Raw genomic sequence first — 23687 nt, forward strand, 5'->3', positions numbered from 1 at the left:
CCAATCAAATTCATCCTAAACAATTCAACTTTTCAACACATAAACAGAAAGATTCCTTCTCTATCTCTCCTACCATCCTGCTTACAACCACATTCTGGTCAGCTTGCCCTGTGTCAGAAGAAGAGTTTGAATCCTCAAAAATTACTAAAACTGAGTAAGTTTACGAAGTGGTGCTGACTACTTTTAAGCAGCTTGGTCTGTGAGTGGTTGATGCTTCTGCAGGGACACTGTAACTCTACAAAACTAAAACTTTGAGGATTTCCCCCCTTTGTTGAATTCTTCTGGTGAATTTTAATCATCTCCTTGGTCCTATTAGGTATTAGACATATAACTATAATGCTGATAATAATAACAATCAACAAAGTTTGATTTTATTTTCTAGCACTTACTGCATTCCAACATAAATTATCTTAATTCTCCCAACAACATAAAAGACAGCTGCGATTAACATTTTAGTTTTGCAAATGAGGCAAAATGGGGTTGGCTAAATTGTACTGTATTTTAGAACTGCTGCTTTGTGATTGTTATTTTACAACCATTGATTCAAACTCAGGGTTTTCTTACTGTGTGTTCTTTATACGATTGTGTGCGTGCGTGCCGTCACTTCAGTCATGTTCGTCTCTCTGCACCCCTATGGACTCTAGCCTTCCAGACTCCTCTGTCCATGGGATTATCCAGGCAAGAATACTGGAGTGGGTTGCCATGCCCTTCTCCAGGGAATCTTTCCAACCCAAGAACCAAGCCCGGGTCTCATGTCTCCTGCATTGGCAAGTAGGTTCTTTATCACTAGCACCACCTGGGAAGCCCCTTTATATGATTACCAACACTGAAAATTGCACTTGTAATTCTGATTTTTTGGTGCTATCTGAGAGTTGTAGTGCCATAAATGTGTCTATCGGTCTGTAGACAAGCAGAGATGTGCAGACAGGCAGATGATTAGAACTGCTTCATCTTTTTCTGAGAGAAAATGATAGAAATTTTTTCCCCCCAAACAGGAAATGAGAATTTAAAAATTGTTCTGAAAGGGGCAAATAAGTGTGGCAACACATTCCTTTGTTTGAACCTAGATGGGCTGCCGTCTATGGGGTCTCACAGAGTCGGACACGACCGAAGTGACTTAGCAGCAGCAGCAGCAGCAGATGGTGTACACCCCTCTTCTGTTGGGGCGTGGGGTCTCTTGGGACTTATATTTCTCTTTCTCTTATATTCTCCCTTCTCCTTTTACTTCCTTTATGCTCAATAAACTTTTTTTTTTTTTTTTAAAGTGGAAGTGAGGCTACTACACTCTTGTTTCTTGATGCTGTTACCCTGGGTATCAGAATGAAAACCACATCATTTATCATAATTCATAAAATTACAGCTCAAAGAAACCAAGTAACTTGTGAAGTCCAGTTTCCATATTTTAGTATAGGTCAGGAAAGGTGTGTGACCCACTTTGGGTCAGAGTTAGTGACAGAGCCACGGTTAAAGCTCAGGCCTCCTGACTCCCACTGTATGTCCACAGAGCCTTCTATGCGTGTAGGGAACACATGCCCTCAGCATGGTTCAGACAAAGCTGGGAGGCTGGTGCCTCCCCACAGGCCTGAAGAAAGGATTCCCAGGAGGACTGTTTTCTAGAGCTGCTTTTTTTCACTTCCTGCTGTGCATACTCACCTTTGCAATTAGTATTAATTGAGGAAAGCAAGAGGAGAAAACTGGCCCCCCCCACAAAGCTCCCAGAACCTCCACTCAGGCAGGCAGAGGTCTCTGCAGAGAAAAGTGCTGCTAATCACTGAAGTTGAGGCTCAGCTTCATTAAGCAGGCACAGCCTCTCCTGGGAACAGTTCCCTAGCCTCACTCTCTGGTTTCCCCAGTTCAACTAAACTGCTCCTCATTTGTCTTCTCATTAAAAAACTAGTTAGCACATTGCTCTGTTTCCCTGAGTTGCTCAGAAGAAAAGTTTTGTGGGAGGATTTCTTTAGCTGCATAGATCTGGCTCTCATGCTTCCCCTAAGGGAATCTCAGTATCCAGGTCCTTCAAACAAGGGGTATGCAGCAGTAATAATTCAGCAATGGGCAAGGCTCCTCTGCTTGACCAAAGGGAAGTGGAAGGAAAGATCTGGGCTGGTTAAGGATATGAAAGTTCAGTACAGCTGCCTGAGATCTAACTCAGAAGGAGGGGAATGTGAGACTTGTTTGGACACACTGCTCAAAGATTTCCAGGCTCATCTTGTGCTGTTGAGCCTCTGAGCAGGTGTCCATGCCATCTGGACTCCTCCCCAAATACAGAATTCCTACAGACTGTACATTGGTACAGCTCTTCATGTTCACCACACACTCTCACATTTCAGCAGTGCCTCCCCACTGAGGCAAGGCAGGACAGGTTAAATATTATTATTCTCTGTTTTTTCAATAGATGCCTGAAACCTATCTGGTACAGAGACTGCCCTCACTGTTAGAGGGCTTTCTAGTCCTTATTGGGCTTCCCTTGTGGCTCAGCTGGTAAAGAATCTGCCTGCAATGTGGGAGACTTGGGCTCAATCCCTAGATTGGGAAGATCCCCTGGAGGACAGCATGGCAACCCACTCCAGCATTCTTGCCTGGAGAATCCCCATGGACAGAGGAGCCTGGCAGGCTGCAGTCCAAGGGGTTGCAAACAGTCGGAAATGACTGAGTGACTCAGCACAGCACATATATTTACCACCAACACATTAGTAGTAAAAGCAGTAATACTATTCAGTGAGTGCCCACTATAATGGATACATAAACTTACACTACATGAGGAAACTGAGGCTCAGAAAGGCTATGTAGCTAGTTTAGGATCATTTAGCAAAAATGATGCATCTAATGATCATAGCTAAGTGAGGGGAGAAAGAGGAGAATATTTTATATAGAGGATAGGTAGGGAGATGGGTTTAATAATTAGTAACAGATGGAAAGGCACACATATAAGGGGGAATAAATGGGAGATGCAATTAAAGAGAGACTTAGAAAATGTTAGAGGTCATTACTGCCCCAATTTTACTTTCCCTGAACTGTGGCATCTGGATCTACCAAAACACTCATCCTTAGTCTCTTGAAGTATCCATTTTCTGTGTGAAACAGCAGAAACAGAAGATTCATTAGTATATCAGGGGTCTCAGATCCTCCCCCAATTTCCCCATCTGCTCTGCCTCTCACCATTCACAAGAGCTTTTAGTTAAATTATACTGTCATCCCAGTCCTTGATTCCTGGACCTCAATCCATATGCTGAGGCACTAGTCTTGTTGACTCTTTTGATAAAGGCACTCAATTATTCCATTTGTTCAGAATGCACCCTGGCCTGTGTCTGCCAAAGGTAGGCAGATGTTCTGGAATGAGGAATTCTTTTTCATTCTTCACATTCGTTCAGCAATTCTTGTGTAACCCTAGCCAGAAACAGACCTGGTACTCTTGAAATATCAAAGAAGACACCAGAAAATCATCTAATCTAATATTTTCAAGCAAACAATATCAGAACTGTAATGCATAAAGCCAAAGAGTACCAAGTACAAGACAGACTGAAATAGGAAGCGGAAACGGAGACCCAAAGCTCTGGTCACTCCCTGTCCGCTCTTTTCTATCCTGGCGCATCAAACAGTTACTCTGATGAGATGATTCAGTTTCTTCTCATTTTTTTCAGATGAGAGAGCTGAAGGCTGAGGAGGTGATGGACTACCAAAAATGCACAGCTCATTAGAGGGACTAAGATAAGACCAGAGCTTGGCAGAGATAGGTCACTCTATGGATCATGAATATTCTTTATAAAATTGTTTTTAACTGTTCTTATGCAAAAATGAAATTAAATAGGTTCCTGGACATGGATTCACCCCCAGATCCACCATAGTGGGCAAGACTTCCTCAGCCTCATTCTCACTCTCTGCCAAATGAGAGTAAGGAGTGGGTGACTGCCCATATTCCTTCCTGTTTAGAGAGCTTTAATTCTACAATTGCACCACTTCTTAAAAAAAAAACCAAGATCCAAATTCAACCCAGGCAGGTAACATACAACACACAGAGTTCAGCTCAGTCACTCAGTCACGTATGACTCTTGGCAACCCCACAGACTGCAGCACGCCAGGCTTCCCTGTCCATCACCAACTCCCGGAGCTTGCTCAAATTCCTGTCCATTGAGTCGGTGATGACATCCAACCATCTCATCCTCTGTTGTACCCTTCAATCTTTCCCAGTTTCAGGATTTTTCCAATGAGTCAGTTCTTTCCATCAGGTGGCCGAAGTATTGGAGCTTCAGCTTCAGCATCAGTCCTTTCAGTGAATATTCAGGACTAATTTCCTTTAGGGTTGACTGGCTTGATCTCCTTGATGTCCAAGGGACTCTAAGTCTTCTCCAGCACCACAGTTGAAAAGCATCAATTCTTCGGTGCTCAGCTTTTTTTATGGTCCAGTTCTCACATTGTACATGACTACTGAAAACACCATAGCTTTGACTAGATGGACCTTTGTCGGCAAAGTAATATCTCTGCTTTTTAATATGCTGTCTAGGTTGGTCATAGCTTTTCTTCCAAAGAGCAAGTGTGTTTTAATTTTATTGCAGCAGTCACCATCTGCAGTAATTTTGGAGCCCAAAGAAATAAACTCTGTCACTGTAATGTCACTGACTGGGGAAACAGATTCTTGGATGGCACAAACAAAACCTTGTGTGCACCAGGACCCAGGAGAAAGGAGCACCCACAAGAGACAGAGCCATGCTTGCCTGTGAGTGTCCAGGAGTCTCTGGTAAAGACGTGGGTTGACAGTGGCCTGCTGCAGGGTCAGGGGCACTGAATACAACAGTGTGGGCATACGTCCTTTTGAAGGAGGTTCCCTTTACCCTTACCCCTACTATAATTTGGCCTCAGGCCAAACAACAGGGGGGGAACATAGACCCTCCCATCAACAGAAAATTGGATTAAAGATTTATTGAGCATGGCTTCACCCTTCAGAACAAGATCCAGATTCCCCCAGAGTCAGTCTCTTCCATACAAGCCTCTTATCCTATCCATCAGAGGGCAGATAGAATGAAAACCACAATCACAGAAAACTAACCAAACTGATCACATGGATCACAGCCTTGTCTAACTCAATGAAACTATGAGTCACACTGTGTAGGGCCTTTCAAGATGGACGGGTCATGGTGAAGAGTTCTGACAAAACATGGTCCACAGGAGAAGGCAATGGCAAACTATTCAGTGTTCCTGCCTTGAGAACCCCATGAACAATATGAAAAGGCAAACAAACAGAACAGAGAGGGAAAAGTGCTGGTCCAGATCCCTTTTCTGTTATATGCCTGCTACCGGCGAAGTTGCTTCAGTCATGTCCAACTCTTTGCAACCCATGGACTGTAGCCCACCAGGCTCCTCTGTTCATGGGATTCTCTGGGCCGGGATACTAGAGTCTGTTGCCATGCCCTCTTCCAGGGGATTGTCCCGACCCAGGGACCAAATCCTCACCTCCTGTGACTCCTGCATTGGCATGCAGGTTCTTTACCACTAGTGCCACCTATATGATTCCAAATAAAAATCTTAACCTCTGTCTGAGCAACTGTTTCCTTGTTTTTTAAGGAAAAATATTTATAATGATCATCACACAGTTCTATAAAGATTAGAGGAAACAAAACATTTAAAGTGATCAATGCTTAAGTGTTCCTGATACTTGAGTTACTCTATGAATAATAAAAAGCTTTACTATTTTAGGGGCAGGGCCAGAGACTTTGAAGCTTGGTTCCTGAATTCAGTCATTATCTCTACCACTTTCTTTCTGCATGACCTTAAACAATTCACTTAACCTTCCTATTTTCCATATGTAAAAGACTCCCTGATCTGTAAGATGAGGACTAGAAGACCCTCATTCAAAGAATTCTTTTGAGGATTGTTGTTGTTGTTGCTCAGTCACTAAGTCCTGTCTGACTCTTTGTGATCCCATGGACTATAGCACACCAGGCTTCCCTGTCCTTCACTATCTCCTGGAGTTTGCTCAAATTCATGTCCAATGAGTCAGTGATGCCATTCAACCATCTCATCCTCTATGGCCCCCTTCTCAGCAAACAAAATAGTAAATATTACATATGAGATAGTCATTATTACTACAAATTCGTCACATAAATTTCTGCAGTGGGAATTTCTTCCCTTAAGCATGCTTGATTTTACACATATCTCACATTTTTGTCACATGTGTGGGTCAATAGAATTGATAATAATTCAAGCTGAGCATTGTCCTTGGGCTTAGGTGTCCAAAATCACCCTAGAACATCCTGTGTGTTTCCCCTTGCCCTTGTGAAATTTTTACTATCCCTCAATATATGGCTTTGGGGCCCTTATCCTCTTCCTACTCTTTCTTTTATCCTACCCCATGGTTATCTCAACTTGTCTTTATTGGGGTGGTCGTGGGTTGCAGCAAAATACTATTTGGTCAGCACATTACCAGGTGGCAGTTGAAATGAATCACTAGCAATGGGGATTCCCTGGAGGCTCAGTGGTAAAGAATCAGCCTGCCAATGTAGGAGACATGGGTTTGATTCCTGGCCTGGGAAGATCATACATGCCGCAGAACAGCTAAGCCCATGTGCCACAACTACTGAGCCTGTGCTCTAGAGCCCAGGGGCTGCAACTACTGAGTCCATGTGCCTTAGAGCCTGCACTCCACAGCAAGAAAAGCCACTGCAACGAGAAGGCCACACACCCCAGCTAGAGAGTAGCCCCTGCTTGCTTCAACCTGAGAAAAGCCTGAGCAGCAAAGAAGACCCAGCACAACTGAAAATAAATAAATAAAATTTTAAAAAAGAAAAAGAATCACTAGCAATTTCTTGGGTCACATTAATCAATACAGTGTAACAAGCTTGAGAGCTTACAATCCTGTTGTAGATACATCTTATAATTCAAAGAAGCATATATTTCACCAGTGATTTCTAGTATTTTCATTCTTTCATTTATGAATAAGTGAACAAAAGAATGAATGGATGAGTGAATAAATGGACTCTTAAGGAGCAAATAACATGGTAGAGATTGTTGCTTTCTATAAGCTTACCAGGGGCCATTCCTCTTTTTTAGATCAGTTCTGTGCTTCAAACTCATCTTCTCTTTTATTGCACAATCTTATATGCGCTCAAACCTTCTGAGGTCCTTCCTTTCAGACTGTCCTTAGTTTCCCAACAAACATAGGTAATAGGTGGGTTGAACTGCCCATCTCCCTCCACCTCACACTTTGAGTGATAAGATACAACCTGAGGAAATTACAGACTTTGGATAGTTTGCACTTAAGCAGACATTAACACTTTTTAAAATTTGCTAAGAAGTGAAAATAAGTAGGAAAAAATGCATGAATATGACACATTGGGGTAAATGCCTCAGGGCCAACTTTTTGCCTCCTTCCTTTTTCCATGTTCATAGCAGTTTATTACTCTAGAAGGAGTAAAATTATATATATAGTAACTCTGATTGCAAACTTTGCAGGAGTATCAAAGTTAACATTCTATCACATAGGATGTATGTATAGTTTATCATGAAAGTAAAGCCCACACGTTTTTAAGAATAAAGCAGGGCACTATTAATAATTATCTTGAACAACAGGCATTAACCAGAACTCACTTGAGCAAACCAGGATGTATGATTGCACTATGTCACTGTATAAACATTTATTTTAAGAATATACCTACATTATTAAAAATCAAAATAACTCATAAAAAGGTATATGAATCAATAGAAGAATATTTCTCCAATCCAGGTCCATCTGCCCCATGCTATCCCCACTCCCCACAATAGAAAACAACTTTCAAAGAAAAAAAAAAGAAAAGAAAAGAAAACAACTTTCATCTGTGTTTCCTAAAAGTGTGCAGTGTTTCCTTACATAAAAACAAGTAAATATGAGTATTATCACAAGTCCCCTGGAGACCATTTCCGATCACTGTAGAAAGTCCTTTCTCAGTTTGATAAATAGTTCACTGTGTGCTCAATTTAAACAGTCCAGTGCTGAAGGGCTCATGGGTTCCAGTCTTGCTATTACAATCAGAACTACAAAGAATAACCTTGTGTATATATCATTTCATATACATATATGCAAGATGAATTCCTAGAAGTGGTATTGCTAGGCACAAATGACTATGTAGTTTGCATAAAGATTGATCAATTTTTCTCCAAATTTATTTCACTATTTGGTTCTTTTATGAGCAATGTATGAAATGTCTATTTCCCTGCAGTTGGCCCAATAAAGTGTGCTTACAACTTGGATTTTTGTCAGTCTGAAGGTGATAAAAGTATCTCAATGTAGTTTAAAGTTGCATGCGCCATTATGAGTTAAGATGAATATCTTTTCATGTATTTAAGTGCCTTTATTCTTTTATAAATGCCTATTTAGGGATGGATTACCCACATTCCAAATTAAGCATCTTGAGGAAAGAGATTATGTTTTTTTCATTTCATACTTTGCTCAGTAAGAGGTATGGGAAATAGGAAGCATTTACTAAATATATTTCATGAATAACAGAATCACTGATTTCCTCTCTCCATACACTATTGTTGCTTTTTGTTAACACTTTTTTCTAACCTTTGGATCACATTTTTTTTTCTTGGAAAACAATATTTCATATAAATATATGCACTATATAGAATATATAGATAAATAAAATTTGAATTACTTATAAAATTATTGTTAAAACAATTTTCACCTATTCAGGCTTTTTTTCAAATATTAATAATCATTGTACAATGTTGAAACTTGAAATACTGTTTTCTTCACTTAACACACTAACAGATATTCTTCATTGCCTCCTTTGCTAAATCACGGATCTCTTGATGGAGGTATCACACCTTGGTCTTTTCTTTTGCTCCATTTCTAATACATGATATGTATTAGTTAAGAGAGCAAGTTTTGCTGGTGCGGGATGACATGAGAGGAAAATAAACAATTTCCTAAACTTGGAATGCTCCAACTTCTATTTTCCCTCTTTGTGCTACTTTTAAGACAAATATTTCACTCATTTATCTACAATGCTAAATATTTTGCTTATGTATTTTGTATTGATTTGGATTTGTGTTTGAACTTCTTACAAACAAGTAATTGTATCACAATGATTGTTTTCTGAAGGCAAACAAACAGCCTTATATACTCTTTTGGTGCAAGCCATGATGGTATACAATTGAGTACTCCAAAGCGTGGGAGAAGTCTGTCCCAGAATCTGTCTTATAGATCCATAAACGAAGCTACAAATTAGGAGTGTTTTTGTATTTGGGAATGTGAGTTCACTTCAGTTCAGTTCAGGCACTCAGTCATGTCCAACTCTTTGCGACCCCATGAATCGCAGCACGCCAGGCCTCCCTGTCCATCACCAACTCCCAGAGTTTACTCAAACTCATGTCCATCGAGTCGGTGATGCCATCCAACCACCTCATTCTCTATTGTCCCCTTCTCCTCCTGCCCCCAATCCCTCCCAGCATCAGGGTCTTTTCCAATGAGTCAACTCTTCGCAAGAGGTGGCCAAAGTATTGACGTTTTAGCTTCAGCTTCAGTCCTCCCAATGAACACCCAGGATTGATTTCCTTTAGGATGGACTGGTTGGATCTCCTTACAGTCCAAGGGACTCTCAAGAGTCTTCTCCAACACCACAGTTCAAAAGCATCAATTCTTCAGTGCTCAGGTTTCTTCACAGTCTAACTCTCACATCCATACATGACTACTGGAAAAACCTTAGCCTTGACTAGACAGACCTTTGTTGACAAAGTGATGTCTCTGCTTTTTAATATGCTATCTAGGTTGCTCATAACTTTCCTTCCAAGGAGTAAGCATCTTTTAATTTCATGGCTGCAATCACCATCTGCAGTGATTTTGGAGCCCCAAAAAATAAAGTCATATTTGGGAATGTGAAGGATGCAGCAATTTCATCAAATGATAGTTGTAACTGTTTATCCCAGAGAAATGTCATTTTTTTCACTTGAAGTGGAATCTCTGCAGAAGGCTGGAAAAGACTGAAAGAGATTCTCTACATCCCCAAGCATCAGAAAAAAATTTTACTCAAAGATTAATTCTTCCAATCTTGACGTTACATTATTTTCTAAAGCAAAACACTCAAAATCAAATATCACACTTTAATGTCATTAAAACAACTCCAGGTCTCACAGGAAGATTTTCCTGGCTGGTTCAAAGAGTTGAGGACTGAATTCTCTCAAGTTTATGCGGTCTATCTGCAAACCTTTCCTGGTTAATGTTCTGATAGCCAATTTAATTTTGCTGTTATCTTGTCCTCTGCCTCTGATTCCTAAATGTGAAACCACATTTACACTGATTTGTGATGCAACTCTACTATTCTCCAGTGGATTAATTCTTTCAATCTTTTACTTACATGATTTTTATATCCAAACAGTCCATGCCTATGTATAATGCCCAACCAAGGTCAGAATTGAATGAACTGACTGCAGGGCTTTTATGAAGATAATGCTGATGGTAATAAAAAATGACATGATTATGGAAAACTGAATAAGCATTATGTTCAGTTCAGTTCAGTCATTCAGTCATATCCAACTCTTGGCGACCCCATGGACTGCAGCATGCCAGGCTTCCCTGTACAATTCCCAGAGCTTGCTCAAACTCACGTCCATTGAGTCAGTGATGCCATTCAACCACCTCATCCTCTGTCGTCCCCTTCTCCGCCTGCCTTCAGTCTTTCCCAGCATCAGGGTCTTTTCTAATGAGTCAGTTCTTTGCATCAGGTTGCCAAAGTATTGGAGCTTCAGCTTCAGCATCAGTCCTTCCAATGAACATTCAGGGCTGATTTCCTTTAGGATGGACTGGTTTGATCTCCTTGCAGTCCAAGGGACTCTCAAGAGTCTTCTCCAACACCACAATTTAAAAGCATCAGTTCTTTGGTGCTCAGCTTTCTTTATGGTCCAACTCTCACATCCATACAAGACTATTGGAAAAAACAGTATGTAGATGTTCCACGTAAATTATAACAATGGTAGTGGTATAAATGATGACTGCAATGCTGGTGGTTTTGGTGGTTTAGAATGGTGTTTGGTACATAGTAAATATTCAATAATAATTGAATCAATGGATAAATTGATTTCCTACTCCAGGGGGTTTTCCTGACCCAGGGATTGAACTTGCATCTCCTGCACTGCAGGCAGATTCTTTATCACTGAGTCAAAAGAGAAGGCCATGGTAAAGTTGGTGGTTTAGCCACTAAGTTGTGTCCGACTCTTGTGACCCCATGGACTGTATCCTGCCAGGCTCCTTTGTCCATGGGATTCCCCAGACAAGAATACTGGTGCGGGTTGCCATTTCCTTCTCCAGGGAATCTTCCTGACACAGGGATTAAACCCGGGTCTCCTGCGTCGCAGGTGGATTCTTTACCAATTGAGCTACAAGGGAGAATTGTGGTAAGGTTAGTAGTAAGTAACTTGATGATTTACTCTTCTTAGATCACCTAGCTCTTATTATTGGAGTTTCATGGAAATGAAACTGAGAAATCTTGCAACGCAATTTTTCAGAAGATGAAACTCACTTCTGGGGCACTTGGTGTGTTATTCTGTATGTGTGCATAAAATTATGCAAGATGGGTTGTCTCTTTCCATAGAAAGCTATATGGAATTTTTGCAGTTTTCAAAGTGGTCTAGAAAAGGCAATATGCCTGAGATTTGATCCCAGAGTTCAACAGTCAGGGTTGTAAGGTTGAGAAAAGTCTTTTGAGGACTAGTGCTACTCTGGATCACTTTTCTGTGCCCAACATCCTTCCCCCAGAGGAACCTCTATTGAGAGCTCATCATACCCAACAACAACAATGAACACACATTATGCATCCCCTGGGAAGCCAGCATTTCCAGGAACATGAGATATAAGTACAGAAGTGTCTTGGGGTAAAAGGATGATGAGGAAGATGCTACAAGTCCTAACTTCATCCAGACAGATAGTAATTTGGGATGGTGTATCAGAGATGTGTGGATCTGAAGAAGAGGATTAAGGGATGAGAAAAAAATGCTAGGGACCATGGTGCTGATGTTTCCCACAGTCCAGAAACATTTTCAGTGGTTTTGGGGAACGATAAATTATCTGTGTTGTAAGAGTTTTAGAAAACATCAGTTCAAACTTTTTCATGTTAGAGAAAAAGAAGTTGCTTAGCCCAAAGTGTTCTGCCTGTTAGCAACAGAGCAAGTTCTCAAAGCAGAATCCCTAACTTAGTGGAAGGCCTTTCCTTTTTAAAATATAATAGGACTTGTTGTTGGTTGTTCTGTCTTCATGGTTTTCCTCTTTGAATATTCCTGGCACATTTCTTCTTTGTGGATCATCTTTCAAAGTGAGTTATTATCAGGCACTATGAACCTGAGATTTTGGGAACTGTTCTCAGAAATTTTGCATTTCTTTTACTTCCCATCCTTTTTTTTTTTCCTACTCCTTAGAAAAATGTCTATAAACTCTAGAGGGTATTTCTGAAAGAGGCCTCAACAGTCACTTTTAGAGGATGATTTTTCTCTCTTCTCCATAGCCCTATATGGCTGTTTTTTAATCATTAGAAACTATAGGAAAGATGGAGGTAAAGGTTTTCTTCTCTCTCTTATTTTCCTTTATACACACACTCACACTTAAAGTTGAAGTATAGTTGATTTATAACATTGTATTAGTTTCATCATACAAAGAATGTGCTGTACAAGAGAGTAATTATATATATATTCATTTTTAGATTTACATAAACGTCTACTTACCTTACATAAATGTATATTTCTTGAACTTTGTAACCTTAAGGTACTAAGAGAATTGGACCTCTATTGTATGTATGTGTGCTTCTCTATTTCTCCTTACTGTCTGTAGATCTCAGTAAATGACAGTTTAAGTTTGAAAACTGTTGTCTATTTCCTCTGCTCCCTCTACCATCCTTTGGTTTCACTATTTTCAACCAGTAGTTAGGTGTCTCCTGCTTTCTGATGGTGGAGCAGGAAAGAAATTCAGTTTCTGGAGTCATAAGAGCACAATATTATGGTGTAGAAAAGCATAGAACTGGCATAAGGAGCCTTGATTTCTAGTTCCAGTTCTGGAAACAACAGCTTCTTCTGGGTCCCACTATGTGTGTCTTTAGGACTGCAATTCTTCTATTGCAAAGTGAGGAGTATTGTTTAGATAATATCAAGTTCCTTTAAGGTGCTCAAATTCAGTATTCTCGACACTAGGGAAATTTTCTGAACAGAGGAAAAATCTTGATGTTTATTAATCTTCTGTCTTTGCTCCTTGTTCTTAGGAACCATGGACCTTGTCAATCACACATGGACCCAGAATTTTCTCCTTGCTGGTTTCACTACCACTGGAGCCCTGCGACCTCTTGCTTTCTTGGGGACACTGTGTATCTATCTCCTCACCCTGGCAGGGAACTTGTGCGTCATTGTCCTGGTTCAGGCAGATTCGAGACTGCGCACACCCATGTACTTCTTCATCAGCATCCTGTCCTTCTTGGAACTCTGGTATGTCAGCACCACAGTGCCCACGCTGCTGCACACCTTGCTCCAAGGGCGTTCACCCATCTCACCCACTATGTGCCTTGTCCAGCTCTACGTCTTCCATTCACTGGGCATGACTGAGTGCTACCTGTTGGGTGTCATGGCGCTGGACCGCTACCTTGCCATCTGTCGCCCCCTCCACTACCAAGCTCTCATGAGCAGACAGGTACAGTTATGGCTGGCAGGGGCCACTTGGGTGGCTGGCTTCTCAGCTGCTCTTGTGCCAGCAAACCTCACAGCCACTCTGCCCTTCTGTTTAAAAGAGGTGGCTCATTACTTCTGTGACCTGGCACCACTAATGAGGTTGGCATGTGTGGACATAAGGTGGCATAATGGGGTCCATGGGGCAGTGATTGGTGTGGCCACAGGGTGCAACTTTGTGCTCATTTTAGGACTGTATGGGGGTATCCTGAGAGCTGTGCTGAAGCTGCCCTCAGCTGCCAGCCGTGCCAAGGCCTTTTCCACCTGTTCCTCCCACATAACTGTTGTGGTGCTTTTTTATGCTTCTGCCTTCACAGTTTATGTGGGCTCACCTGGGAGTCGCCCTGAGGGTACAGACAAGCATATTGCCTTAGTGTATGCCCTTCTTACTCCCTTTCTCAATCCTATCATCTATACCCTTCGAAACAAGGAGGTGAAGGAGGCTATGAAAAGGGTCAGGGTCAGGATACAGACTATGTTGAAGGAAGCTTGACAATCTCTTTTATCATTTTGAGGTTTCTTGGTAACTGTAGGAATGAATCACCTGGTTGGTTAGTTAATCATCTTTTCAGAGTTAAAGTAAATGCCAGGGAAATAAAATCAGTCTTATCATTTATCATGTCCATTGCAGACACTCACTGAAGAAGACATAAGCCTGGATTAATCAGAATTGGAACATATAGAGAGAAAGGATGTATGTCTTTGGTTCCATTCCAGACAAATGGGAGAGATAGGCCACAAAGGAAGAGAAATAAACCAGAGAACATGCAAATGTTTTTAAATTTAGGTTTCAGGGAGAGAGTAAGATACTGAGAGAAAGAAAGCAAACTAAAGCTGAGAGTTGGCACTTTTGTAGAGATAAGATTCCCAGAATATTCCCAGAATAAGATTCCCAGAAAAGGTGGAAAACAAGACTGGCCAAAAAGTATAACCTGTGTAAGTTTCATATGTGAAGCCATGAGTTGTAGGCAGAAAACTTATCTAGAACCTAGTTATTTGGGGAAATCATGTGATCAAATGTAGCTCACTGGAGAAGACAATGACCTTATTGGGTAGGAAGTTAGTAACTCTAGATAATAATTTACTGTCTAATGGGGAGAGACAAAAGTGTTGGAGATGAAAGTGTTATCTGAATTCTCTTCTGATACTGTGAAATATGCCTTAGAGTGATCTGGAGCCATATTCCATACATGAATAAATAAAATAAAATCCAAGCAACAAAGAGACAAACAAAAAGTTTTGTAAGCACACATGTGCAATGTAGAAAGCATACTGAAATAAAAAATAGACATGGGGACCTGTAGCTATGACCTCATTCTCTACCTTTTCTTTATCCCCAGCTCCCTTACCACTTTTTCTGCCCAGCAAAGTTTGAAAATTATTGCTTAGGTTTAATTTCTGTACTTTGGCAATATGTGAACTGTAGATCTAGCCACTGCCAAAAGATGTCAGGGTTTTGAGAAAGACAGGACCAGGATCTTGGTAGAGACTGGGTCACTGTGTGGGATTTAAATACTCTGTCTAGTTTTCATTCTTATGTAACTGCTAAAAAATCAAGTCAATTATTTTTGGTATATCTGTCCTATGCCAGAACAGTGACAGCTGCTTTCAAATGTATTTTTAACTTAATCTTCATAAAATCTTTTAAAGAAGAAAGAATCATCTCATTATCTACATGATGACACTTAGAAAGATTACTGCACTTGCTGTCAAGAGACATGGATTTAAACCCAGATCCACTTCAGTGGGCTGGGTGAACTTAGCAAGACTTCCTCAGTTGCACTCTTTGCCAGGTGTCAGTAAGGAGCTAATGACTGCTTACATCCCTTCCTGCTTAGCAAGTTTTGATTCCGTGATTGCAACATGTCTTAAAGAAAGCAGGATCTGGACCAGACTCAGATGGTAAGTTCTGAAAATCCAGAATAGAGAGAGGAAAGTAATGGTGCAAATGCAAGTTTTACTGTTTTTGACTATGTCATTCTGATCTCAGGTGGCTTCCAGCTGCAGTGGTTGAAGCAGGATTTCAGTCTCCTGCCTATGGCAGGAGACAGCCACAGGAGGCCTATGGCAGTGACAGGGCTGAATCCTAGCCACCAGGCCACCAGGGATAAGTGAGTGGCCAGTGACAAAGCCCTGGCCCATCAGCTGTGTAGAAATGAATTTACACATAGAGATGAAAAGTTGTGAAACAAAGTGTTTATTAGGAAGGAAAAACATATGTGTGGATAGACACATGGGCGGGGTCAGAGAATCTCACCCTTTCAGTTAAATCACTTCACATGGGGTATGTCTTTCAGGTTTTTTCTGGCCAATCATCTTGCTTTGCCTGGTTCTGAGTTTATATGGGTAGACTGACATCACCTACTATGGTGTTGTTCCCCTCTCCCTTTTTGACCTTAAAGGAGATTTTCTGCTTGTGTGTAGCAAGGAAGGTCTCCTTGACTTCAAGAATGTGGAATATGTGGCCTTTTATCTTATCATAGCAGGACTTATCTTCTCCTATCCACTGGTATTTTGAGTGTCTGTCCATAGGGGACAAACTTCAGCTGTCCAGCCTGAGGCCCATCTATCTTGCTTCAACCCTGTACAGAAAAGAAAGTAAATTCTCTCTGATCTTAATTTTTTCTTCCTTAAAAAATTCTGTAACAAAGAGTCCTAAAGTTTAAATAAAATAACACAGGCTAAGTGTTCAATACATGTTAGCTTTATTATCCCAGAGGCAAAGCAATGCAGTAGTTATAACGTGAACTTTGATGCCTGCCTTCCTGGGTTGGAACATTAATTCTACCACTTAATTTCTTTGTGACCTCAAGCAATGCATGCAACTTTTCCTGTGTCTCGATTTCCTGATCTGTAAAGTGAGGACATAGTAGAATCTTAAATACCATATACATGTTAATTATTACTACTTCAAAGATTTTCCACTTACATTTCTGCAGTGGGAATTTCATTCCTTGAGGATGCTTAGTTTCACACATATCTCACATTTTCATTATGTGTAGAATCATTAGAATTGATAATTCCCCAAGTGAAGCATTTCCTTTTGAAGTGTCCAGAGTCAACTTTCTATAGCCTCAGGCGTTCTGGTTTTCACGAAGTCTATGCTCGTCCCCAAATGCAAAATGCAACACTCCATTCTGCTGAGCTACTAAGTCTACTTCTTTTGAATTCTGATCTTTTCTCTCCTCTCATACCTTGCTTCTTTTAGAAGATCTTTATGCAGGAATGGTCCTGGGCACTCCCTGTGGAGGCAGCACCAAAAATGGCTGGAAACTGCTTGCCCTAGCAATGATTTGGGTCATGTTAGTTAACAGTGGATCTATATTGTGTGGTGAGCCTAGGGGTTTATAACTCTGTTTCAGAGACATCAGTTATTAATTAACAACTCAATGCAGCACCATTGATTTCTAGCACAGTGCTTGGTATTTATTCTTTTAATGAGAGAACTCTCAAGTGTCAAATGAGTGTGATAGAAATGTAAATTCTCATTTTACAACTCTGGGACTCTCTGTGACTCAGATGGTAAAGAATCTGCCTGGAATGCAGGACGGCCAGGTTGATCACTGGGTCAAGGAGAAACCATGCAGAAGGGAATGGTCACCCACTGCAGTAGTCTTACCTGGAGAATTTCGTAAACAGAGGACCCTGGCAGATTACAGTCCATGGGCATGCAAAGAGTGAGACATGACTGAATAACTCTACAAGTCTAGCAGAAGATAGTCTCTTTCTTAGATTTTTCATAGCTTCAAACTCCCTTAGCCTTCAGTTTATAATCTTTCTGCTCTTGTAAGCTTCTCAGATCTTTCTCTTTAGAATATAAAATTTAGATAATCCTTAGTGCAGAGTTTCCCAACTGGTATAAATAATGGGGTGTTGAGTAACTGATTCCCTACCCCTCACACATGACTTTCAAGTGTTCACGTAGGGCCTGAAGGAACTAGAGTCCCTGGACTAGTTGCCTGTATGGAAAACAGCCTTTCTCTTCACCTAGGTGTTCCTTGGGCAGCAAGGAGATCAAACTGTTGCAGGAAGGGGGCCCCTTCCAGGGCCCAAAACTGGGCTCTTGTCTAACACTCGGAAATGAACTGTCTGAGGAGACACATGTGCTGACAAAGCAAGAGATTTTATTGGGAAAGGGCGCCCAGGCAGAGAGCAGGAGGGTAAGGGAACCCAGGAGAACTGCTCTGCCACATGGCTTGCAGTCTTGGGTTTTATGGTGATGGGATTATTTTCCGGGTTGTCCTTAGCTAATCATTCTGACTTAGAGTCCTTCCTGGTGGTGCAGGCCTTGTTCAGCCAAGATGGATACCAGAAAGAAGGATTCTGGGAGGTGGTCAGACATGTGGTGTCTCCTTGTGACCTGTCCTGAACTCTTCCAGTTGGTGGTGGCTGATTAGTTCTGTGTTCCTTACCGGGACCTCCTGTCATAAAACAACTCATGCAAATGGTTACTATGGTGCCTGGCCAGGGTGGGTGGTTTCAGTCAGTGTGCTTCCCCTAACAGAATCAATCAATCCTAAAGGAGATTAACCCTAAATATTCATTGGAAGGACTGATGCTGAAGCTGAAGCTATAATACTTTGGCTACCTGATGCGAAGAGTTGACTCACTGGAAAAGACCCTGATACTGCGAAAGATTGAGGGCAAAAAGAGAAGGGGATGACAGAGGATGAGATGGTTGGATGGTATCACTGACTTAATAGACATGAGTTTGAACAAACTCAGGGAAATAGTGAAGGGCAGAGAAGCCTGGTGTGCTGCAGATCATGGGGTCGCAAAGAGTTGGACACAACTTAGCGACTGAACAACAACAACAAAGTGTTCTCTGCAAGTGTTATCGCTTTTTATATATGCTAAGATCCAAAAAATAAGTCCTTTTCAATAGAGGGGACTGGGATGCAAAAGTAGGAAGTCAAGAAACACCTGAAGTAACAGGCAAATTTGCCCTTGGAGTACAGAATGGAGCAGGGCAAAAGCTAACAGAGTTTGGTCAAGATAACTCACTGGTCATAGCAAACACCCTCTTCCAACAACACAAGAGAAGACTCTACAAATGGAAATCTCCAGATGGTCAACACTGAAACCAGATTGATTATATTCTTTGCAGCCAAAAATGGAGAAGCTCTATACAGTCAGCAAAAACAAGACCAGTAGCTGACAGTGGCTCAGATCATGAATATTGCCAAATTCAGACTTAAATTGAAGAAAGTGGGGAAAATGACTAGACCATTCAGGTATGACCTAAATCAAATCCCTAACGATTATACAGTGGAAGTGAGAAATAGATTTAAGGGATTAGATCTGATAGACAGAGTGTTTGATGAACTATGGACGGGGGTTCAATAAATTGTATAGGGGACAGGGATCAAGACCATCCCAAGAAAAAGAAATGCAAAAAAGCAAAATGGCTGTCTGAGGAGGCCTTTCAAATAGCTGTGAAAAGACACAAAAAGCAAAGGGAAAAAGGAAAGATATACCCACTTGAAAGCAGAGTTCCAAAGAATAGCAAGGAGAGATAAGAAAGCCTTCTTCAGCGATCAATGCAAAGCAACAGAGGAAAACAATAGAATTGGAAAGACTAGAGATCTCTTCAAGAAAATTAAAGATACCAAGGGAACATTTCATGCAAAGATGGGATCAATAAAGGACAGAAATGGTATGGAACTAAGAGAAGCAGAAGCTATTAAGAAGAGGTGGCAAAGATACACAGAATAACTACACAAAAAAAGATCTTTACGACCCAGATAATCACAATGGTGTGATCACTCACCTAGAGCCGGACATCCTGGAATGTGAAGTCAAGTTTGGGCCTTCAGAAGCATCACTACAAACAAAGCTAGTGGAGGTGATGGCATTCCAGTTGAGCTATTTCAAGTCCTAAAAGATGATACCGTGAAAGTGCTGCACTCAATATGTCAGTAAATTTGGAAACCTCAGCAGTGGCCACAGGACTGGGAAAGGTCAGTCTTCATTCCAATCCCAAAGAAAGACAATTCCAAAGAATGCTCAAACTACTGCACAATTGCACTCATCTCACACACTAGTAGAGTAATGCTCAAAATTCTCCAAGCCAGGCTTCAGCAATACGTGAACCATGAACTTCCAGATTTTTTTTTTTTTTTCATTTATTTTTATTAGTTGGAGGCTAATTACTTTAAAATATTGTAGTGGTTTTTGCCATACATTGACATGATTCAGCCATGGATTTACATGTATTCCCCATCCTGATCCCCCCTTCCCACCTCCCTCTCCACCTGATCCCTCTGGGTCTTCCCAGTGCACCAGCCCCAAGCACTTGTCTCATGCATCCAACCTTACCATTACACGCCAGTCAGGATGGCTGCTATCCAAAAGAACCTCCAGATGTTCAAGCTGGTTTTAGAAAAGGCAGAGGAACCAGAGATCAAATTGCCAACATCCGCTGGATCATCGAAAAAGCAAGAAAGTTCCAGAAAAACATCTATTTTTGCTTTATTGTCTATGCCAAAGCCTTTGACTGTGTGGATCACAGTAAACTGTGGAAAATTCTGAAAGAGATGGGAATACCAGACCACCTGACCTGCCTCTTGAGAAATCTGTATGCAGGTCAGGAAGCAACAGTTAGAACCGGACATGGAACAACACACTACTTCCAAATAGGCAAAGGAGTATGTTAAGGCTGTATATTGTCACCCTGCTTGTTTAACTTCTATGCAAAGTACATCATGAGAAACACTGGGATGGAGGAAGTACAAGCTGGAATCAAGATTGCCAGGAGAAATATCAATAACCTCAGATATGCAAGTGACACCACCCTTATGGCAGAAAGTGAAGAAGAACTAAAGAGCCTCTTGATGAAAATAAAAGAGGAGAGTGAAAAAGTTGGCTTAAAGCTCAACATTCAGAAAACTAAGATCATGGCATTGGTCCCGTCACTTCATGGCAATTAGATGGGGAAACAGTGGCTGACTTTATTTTTCTGGGCTCCAAAATCACAGCAGATGGTGATTACAGTCATGAAATTAAAAGACACTTACTTCTTGAAGAAAAGTTATGACCAGCCTAGATAGCATATTAAAAAGCAGAGACATTACTTTGTCAACAAAGGTCTGTCTAGTCAGGACTAAGGTTTTTCCAGTAGTCATGTATGGATGTGAGAGTTGGTGTATAAAGAAAACTGAGCACCGAAGAATTGATGCTTTTGAACTGTGGTGTTGGAGAAGACTCTTGAGAGTCCCTTGGACTGCAAGGAAATCCAACCAGTCCATCCTAAAGGAGATCAGTCCTGAGTGTTCATTGGAAGGACTGATGTTGAAGCTAAAACTCCAATAGTTTGGCCACCTGATGCGAAGAGTTGACTCATTTGAAAAGACAATGATGCTGGGTAAGATTGAGGGCAGGCGGAGAAGGGGATGACAGAGGATGAGATGGTTGGATAGCATCACTGACTCAATGGACATGAGTTTGGGTAAACTCTGGGAGCTGCTGATGGACAGGGAGGCCTGGCATGCTGCGGTTTGTGGGGTCGCAAAGAGTCAGACACTACTGAGGACTGAACTGAACTGAACTGAAGATGTGAAAAATATGTTAGAGAAGCAACACCTTATTGTGTGACATATTGGGGTAAGTGCTCAAGTTAAGGGATTTCCAGGTGGCTCAGTGGTAAAGAATCTGTCTGCTAAATAGAAGACATAGGAGACCTAGGAGACTCAGGTTCTGTCCCCGTTTTGAGAAGATCCTCTGGAGCAGGAAATAGCAATCCTCTCCAGTGTTCTTGCCAGGAAAATCCCATGGACAGAGGGATGGGCCACAGTCCTTGGAGTCACAAACAGTCTGATGCGACTGAGCATGCACACATGCACATCCAAGTTAAGGCTCAACTTTGACCACTTCTCCCCTGGTAACATGTGGATAATGACTAGCAGGAGAGACAATGCGAACAAGCCAGGATGGAAATATATTATAAACAGACCATTCACTCTGTCTTTCATTAAGGCTAACATTCTACCCTGCAGAGTGTTATACAGTTCATCATCCAAGTGCAAATGCATTAGGAATGTGTCAGTAACGAGACATGGGCTTAATAAACCAGAGTTGTCTGGGGCAAACAAGGACAAAAGCCCACTATACACCACTGAACTGATATTTCTTTTTTCTTAAATGTAATTTCTTTTTTTTAAGTGCAGTTTCTTTGCTTCAACAAGTAATGCACCTAAAGGATTCAAAATCAAAGCCATCCAAAAGTATTTACATAGAGAAATCTTGCTACTCCAGTTTCCCAACCTATCTGCTCCTTCCTGGTCTTCAACCAACCTTGATAGAAGATCATTTTTAATAATGTTTCCTGATTGATTGCAATGCTTCTGTTTACAAACCTCAGAAGATAAGACTATTTTATAATCTACCTTTCTTAAGCATAAGACCCCATACTATATTTGTTCTACCTTTGCTTTTATCTTTTTTCTATCGCCTTGTAAAGAGTGCTTAAAAAAAAAAAAAAAAGTCCCATAGTATTCCATTGTGATTTTAATTTGACTAATCCTGTATTGAAGGACTCTTGTGTTGCTCCAGTCTTTGGCTATTAAATACACAACTGGAATGAAAAATCTTGTGTATGAATTATTTCGTGTATGTGCATACAAATTCCTAGGAATGGGATTCTGGGGTTAGAGTGCAAATGCACATATTATTTGAGTAAATATTCTTAATTTTGCTCTAAAGGGATTATGCCACTTAATTTTCCCAATCAGCAATGGATGAAAGCATGTATTCACATAGCACCTTTTATAAAGTACATATTCAAACTTTTGGACATTTGTAAGTATAATAAATGAGAAGTTTTTGGTTTTTTTTTTTTTTTTTTTAGTTTTAAGTTTCAAATTTATCTCATTGTGTATGAGGTTGATTTTTTTTTCTTGTGTTTGAAAAACCTGTTTTTTTATATATTAGTAAGTGACCAATTTGAGGGTCTGTCTCTGGTGGTGCTTGTGGTGAAGAACTCGCCTCCCATTGCAGGAGACTTAAGAGATGTGAGTCAGATCGTTGAGTCAGGAAGATCCCATGGAGGAGAGCATGGCAACTCACTTCAGTATTCCTGCCTGGAGAGTCCCCTGGACAGAGGAGCCTGGTGGGCTCACAAAGAGTCGGACACAACTGAAGTGACTTAGAACTCATGCACTCCCAAGTGAAAAGAAAAAGTAAAAGTGTTAGTTGCTCAGTTGTGTCTGACTCTTTGCAACTCCATGAAAGGTATCCAGCCAGGCTCCTCTGTCCATGGAATTCTCCATTTCCGTCTCCAGAATATCTTCCCAACTCAGGACTTGATCCTGGGTGTCCTGCATTGCAGGTGGCTTCTTTATCATCTGAGCCACGAGGAAAACTCTGCAGTAAGCATTTTAAGGGAAAGGACTATGTTTCATGCATCTCATTTTCCCAGTTCCTAGCATAAGGCCAGCTCATAAAAAGTGTTTGAAAGATGTATTAAATAAATAAACAAATGAGTGACTGTGATTTCCCATGTTTCTCCCATTATTTTAGCTATACTTGATATGTTTCTAATCTCTAAATCATGCTTTATAAAATGTATTACATAGAAATATAGCATATAAAATGTTTACATGAATTTTAAAATCACCTATAATAACATTGCTTTTAAAATTATCTGTTCATTTTTAACTTCTAATAAGTATACACTTTTTCAAATATTATCAATGATACTGTGAATTTTCTAACACACTAAAGCTTACTTTTTTCAATTTTTTTTACTTAAGTTTTAAGTTTTTATAATTTTAAATGTCATCTTTCCCCCCCATATTGTGAATTAGCTGATGGAAGTGTGAGGTATCATTTTTTTCTCTTGTTCCATTTCTTATTTTATTTATCTATTTATTTTGTCCACACAGCATGTGTGGATCTTAGTTTTCTGACCAGGGATGAAACCCACACCCCCTGCATTGGAAGTGCAGGGTCTTAGCTACTGGACCACCAGGAAAGTCTCTCTTGTTCCATTTCTGATACAGAATAATTGTTATGTGTGT

General features: G+C 40.7%; 1 protein-coding gene across 1 annotated transcript; it reads left to right on the forward strand.

Annotated features, from left to right (window-relative positions):
• Positions 1–13219: 13219 nt before the first annotated feature.
• LOC133074446 (olfactory receptor 6N1-like) lies at positions 13220–14164 on the forward strand. The gene has a single exon (XM_061168388.1). It carries the CDS (start codon positions 13220–13222, stop codon positions 14162–14164), a length of 945 nt encoding a protein of 314 aa, XP_061024371.1.
• The last annotated feature ends 9523 nt before the right edge of the window (positions 14165–23687 follow it).

This window comes from Dama dama, chromosome 20, assembly GCF_033118175.1.
Source record: "Dama dama isolate Ldn47 chromosome 20, ASM3311817v1, whole genome shotgun sequence".
NCBI classification, from domain to species: domain Eukaryota; kingdom Metazoa; phylum Chordata; class Mammalia; order Artiodactyla; family Cervidae; genus Dama; species Dama dama.